Below are 5,048 nucleotides of genomic sequence, written 5' to 3'. Positions count from 1 at the left end.
AGGAACACTGGAATTTTCCATTGAAAAGGGTCAGCGTCTATGCCCTTTATATAGGGCCTGCGCGCTTCCCTGTCGAAGTAGGTCAGCCTTATATATAGGGCCTTCGCGCTTCCCGGGTAGCCCGGCTCACGCCCTTTATATAGGGCCTGCCCGCTTCCAGGGTTAAGATCAGACAGCAAAGATGCATGAACATTTTCTAACCCACCCCCCCACAGCTCAAATTTGCCAATAAGTTAATCTCATGTTTTTGTCCCTCACTTCAAACGTCCCCCCACCACTTGTCTCAAATCAAAACTTCTGTTGTTCTGGTCTCTGAAGTAAACTTGTCTCTCCTCTAGCACCAAACTCCAACACAAACCCAAACCTTTTGGATTTCGCCTCTTTCAGAGCCGCGGCAGCACGGTGCAGGCAGAAGCGCAAACACTGGATCAGTAACCTGGAGAAAAAAGCTGATGAACTTTCATCGACAAACGCGAGACTACAGGTAAGAGTTATTGTGGCTTTTGAGTTTGTTCTCATGATGAAAGGTTTTCTGTGGGTGTATTTGTATGTGTGTGTGTCTGTGTGTTTATATTTCATATACAGTAAAACCTTTATGTAACATACTCCCTTTGGACTCGAGGTTTTGATAGTTTTAGCTAAGGTATGTATTATCCATAATCTGGCATAAAAATATGTAACATAGCCATGGGCAGTCTTTTTCTTAGGGGTTATTGGAGTTCGTCAGGTATATGTCTCATGTGTCATAAATTTACCATTTTTTATTGCATATGTCCAAAAGTTCCCATTGTTTTTTCCCATATGTCCTAAGTGTGTGGTTGGCTGGTGCTTTATTGTGGTTTGCTCCTTTCTTCCTATCAAACATCATTTGTTTGTTTGGTTTGTTACTTTTTTGTATGCAATATCTCTTATCCTCGGCATATATAGGACCTTTTTGTGTTGCAAGTGCCATTAAACTCTTACTAAAACAAATATGTCCTAAAGTTACCATAGACCTCTCGTGGCCTAGAGGTTAAGTTGTTTGCCTCCGCATTTAATGGTCCCGGGTTCGAATCCGGATAGCGACGTAAAATTTTCTTCTCTAAAATGTTCTCCTTTTACATCCTTTCCTGCTCTCTAACAATGTTCTGTCATCTATTTTCGTCTCTACTTTCTGCCCCCACCCCCTCACCTCCGTTGCCCCCTTCTCTGGGCTCCTGACTCTTTCTGCAGCCTTTCTACTACTACTCGCTGGCTTCTTCTTACTCTGCTGTCTTTCAGTCACAACCCTGATCTTATGGCAGGAAAGATCTACACCTAGCTTTCTTGGACAAGGGCAAAACATCTCGGAGGTCCCGTGTGCTAGTTGCGCACGTTAAAGATCCCTTGGTGGTCAGAATAGATAAGAGTAGGCTTCGGCTGCCTACCAGGCAAAATTTTAAATTTCGTACCTACTGAAAATATTTGGTGTGTCCTGTCCGCTCATATGACCTAGTGCAGTTGCGATTGCTGTAAAACACTTGAACACTTACCCCCCCCCCCCTTCCCCCCACCCCCCCAAAAGTTACCATTGTTTTGTCCCAATTGTCCGGAAGTTACCATAGTTCTGTTCCAACTTTTCTAAAATTACCATTGTTTTTGTCCCATATGTCTAAACATTACCATTGTTTTTTGCCCCATGTGTCCCGTCTGGGCAGAACGAAGTGAAGCTTCTCCGTGGGGAGGTGGCCCAGCTGAAGACGTTGCTGTTGGCCCACAAGGACTGTCCTGTGACACAGCAGCAGAAGTCTCAGGGACAGTTACAGCACGGTGAGTGCACGCAGCCCTCCTCCGCAAATGCCGGCCAGTATTTTCTTTGTCTTCCTCTTCTTGTTCTAGTTCTTGTTCTTGTCTTCTTCTTCTTTTTCTCAGTCACATTACGATTGAAAAGCGTGTGTGATTTATGAATGTATTGCTGTGGATTGCTCCTTCTTTCCTTTCAAACTTCATGTATTGTCCTCATCACGTCTGCTTTTTCTCTCTTTGTATTTTTACTTAAATCTTTGGCACTTTTATTACCTATTTATGTTGCAAGTGCAACAAACCTGATACTAAAACTAAAACGAGCCCTCCTCAAACTCTAGCCATTGCTGTTGTTTTTGTTGTTTTGTTTTGTATATTCTTTTTCTTTTCTTTGTTTGGGGGTTGGAGGTTGGAGGGTTTCTGGTTATTATAGTGCCATGTTATTGTTGTCCTGTGAGAAACGTTATTTGTAATTTTTTTTGTGGGTGGTTGGCGGGTGTCTAGTGTAGTTTGCTCCTTCTTTACTACTTATATCTCCTCCTTCTTTGTATGTTTGTTACTCTCTTGTAACGCCTCTAATCTTCGGCAGGTAAACCACCCTATTGTGTTGCAAGTGCCATAAAACTCTTACAAAAACTAAACTAAATTTTATTTTTGTTGTTGCTTTTTTAGGGTATGTTGTTTTAGGTGAGTGTTGGAATGTAGAAAGATTGCGGTTATTTTCCTGAGAGAAATCGTGTGGGTGATTGACAAGTACTCTGGTGTAGTTTGCTCCTTCCTCCCAATCTAATATCTTTCGTCATTATCTCTCTTACAAAACTCTTACGAAATCTAAACACTTGACGAGTGTCTATCATTTTCTTGGCCGTCCTGCTTGGTTCTGGTCTATTCCACAGTAACTGTCAGGACATTTGGACTATACTTTCCAACAATGATAACATTGTAATTGAGAATCAATTAATTTATTTCAACTTTATGTTATTAGAACATTAAAAAGACATATTAAGAATCATATGAAATGCTGCTTTTTTAAAGAAAAAAAAGTGCTTTATACGCATACTATGATGTGTTTGGTTTCGGTAACTGATTCCGTAATGGGGAGATTTTTTATAGAGTGTCTTGGTCTTTCTGCTGTGATGTTGTGTCCCTCTCAGCCTGGATTGGCCCTGACAGGTAGGGTCGAATCTAGCCTCCTAAATGATTTTAATTCTGTTGATAAGAGAATGTAAAATACGTGCATTTTAAAGCTATTAAAAATTTTTTTTTTCCAGTGATTCTGTCAGACCCCAGTCTGGCTTCCCAAGAGCTGGCCCAGGTGGTTCCCACGGCAGACCCGTCCTCTGCTGGCCATGAACAGCTACAGTTGGGTCAAACCATCGTGACCTTTCTACAGGAGCCTGTCCTTGATCCTCGGGCTGACCTCCAGGCGGCCGCCAGCAAGAGGAATTGATGGGTTTTGTCACAGACAGACTAGACTTGTTTTTGTTTTTTTATTCTCTAAATTTTAATTTTTTTTTTTCTTTTGGTTTGTGTGTGTGTGTATATTGTGTGTGTGTGTGTGTGTGTGTGTATGTGTGTGTTTGATGTGCAGCTGATACTTGTTTTGATACATTGGAGGTGGGGGGGGGGTTAACTAAATAGATTTTCCTTTTAAAAAAGGATAGGGGGTTGAAAGTGAAATAGGGTTGGGGAGTCTTTTCAGTTGTACAATCAGCACAGGGAATGCTATTAATGTTTTTGACAGATATTTATGGACATTTGGTTTTGCTTGTCTGGTGTTTCGTGTCCCTCACATAGATAATCTACTGGCGAGGGACCTTCTCCAACACAAGCCATTATTTGTGTCATGACGAGATGGAATCAGGTACTTGTCAGTTTTTGGGCATGTGAAATTAATGGTACCGGTATTTATTTAAAGCTTGTTTGGTCTTGCTTTTGGTGAACCAAATACCGATCTATCTTGAATAGAATTTGAGATATTTGCGATTGAAGGAGGTATAGGTCACCTTGAATGAAAAATACAATTAGTGAGAAAGTGGCCGCCACAGTTTGGTGACGTCTAAAGCCTGAATGCCCATGGAAGCTGCAAATTTACATTTTTTGTGCCTTTGATAATGTTTTTCAATAATTATCCACGCAGAAATGTGTTTCTTAAACGAACGTATAAAATGTTGAGTCAAGAAAAAAATCGATAGATGTCAAAAGGGTGCAAAAATGCTGCTTTCTTTGGTTTCATTATTTGATGAGTGCCTGATTTCACTACACTGCAACACATTTTTTTTTTTTTCATAGTTTTTGGAAGGGGGTGGGGTTGTTTTTGGCAGGGGGGGGGTGGCGGGGGGGGGGCGGAGGATATAACGAGTTGTGGTTTTTATAGGTAATTTTTTTCTAGGCTATGTGTGTACAGACTTTGATTGTAGAGGTTTTATATGCTTTTCTAAAAATCTACTGACAGTTAATGTGATGGATGTTGAGACAGATTTGTTAGCCTTTGCTGTGAATGGGCTATGAGGAAATTGTTGTACTTTGCCTCTTTTGGGTTGGTGAGCAAGAGCCCTGCTTTGGAGTGACAGTTGTTTTAGTCTGAACTGCTCAGGGATGTGTAACAAGAGGTGTGAAATAATTTTTCATTTCAAGGGAAGTTGTTTTGAAAGTTTCTGAAAAAAAAGTTTATTTTGAATTTTTTACATCTTTCCATGTATTGGATTGGGGTCTGGATGCCATTTATTTAGTTTGCATCTTATGGTTGAGCAATTTGTAAACCAGTTTCTGCTGTATAAGTTAATCTCTTCGTTTTTGCATACAAAAAAACGTTGATTTGTTTCAGGTCCGCTGAATTAACTTTATTGAGTAGCTCTGTCTGTCAAAGCAGCCCACCCTCCCCCCTGAAAGACCTAAATTGTGTCAAAAAAGGGTGTATAACTTAAATAAATGAATCATCTGTAAGAGCTGCGGACAGATTTTGTCAGCAGTTGTCTGGAGGTCTTGCTGTGTGCTTCTAAAACAGCGCTTGCTGACCTGGGGGGGGGGGGGTGTCGTCCTTGAATGGACGATTTGGTAAAGTTGATAGATGATGTGGATCACCCGGGTAGTGACAGTTCGCTACCTTAGAATTACGAAGTTTATCTGACATTTTTGGCCGTTTTGAGTTACTATGACCATGAGCTAAGAAACCAAGTTTTCTATTTGCTCTATCAAAACCGTAAGATTATTTAGAGTAGTTATCAACATATTCAAATAATTGCTTTCGAAAATGCTTGACATATTGTGAAACTCAAAATTTTTAG

General features: G+C 40.6%; 1 protein-coding gene across 2 annotated transcripts in view; it reads left to right on the top strand.

Moving 5' to 3' along the window:
• LOC101856191 (cyclic AMP-dependent transcription factor ATF-7) overlaps window positions 1–3,789 on the top strand; it is a 24,550-nt gene extending 20,761 nt beyond the window's left edge. For both annotated transcript variants that reach the window (XM_005101225.3, XM_035970502.1), the window contains exons 11-13: window positions 388–484; window positions 1,677–1,788; window positions 3,033–3,789. In XM_005101225.3, the coding sequence (XP_005101282.1) occupies window positions 388–484; window positions 1,677–1,788; window positions 3,033–3,211 (388 nt within the window). In that variant the 3' untranslated portion in view covers window positions 3,212–3,789. The remainder of the gene's footprint in view (window positions 1–387; window positions 485–1,676; window positions 1,789–3,032) is intronic.
• Window positions 3,790–5,048: the final 1,259 nt, after the last annotated feature.

The sequence above is a fragment of the Aplysia californica genome, unplaced genomic scaffold (assembly GCF_000002075.1).
Source record: "Aplysia californica isolate F4 #8 unplaced genomic scaffold, AplCal3.0 scaffold00275, whole genome shotgun sequence".
Classification (NCBI taxonomy): Eukaryota; Metazoa; Mollusca; class Gastropoda; order Aplysiida; family Aplysiidae; genus Aplysia; species Aplysia californica.
The sequence above is the reverse complement of the archived record's forward strand: the minus strand, read 5'-3'. Positions and strand labels throughout refer to the sequence as shown.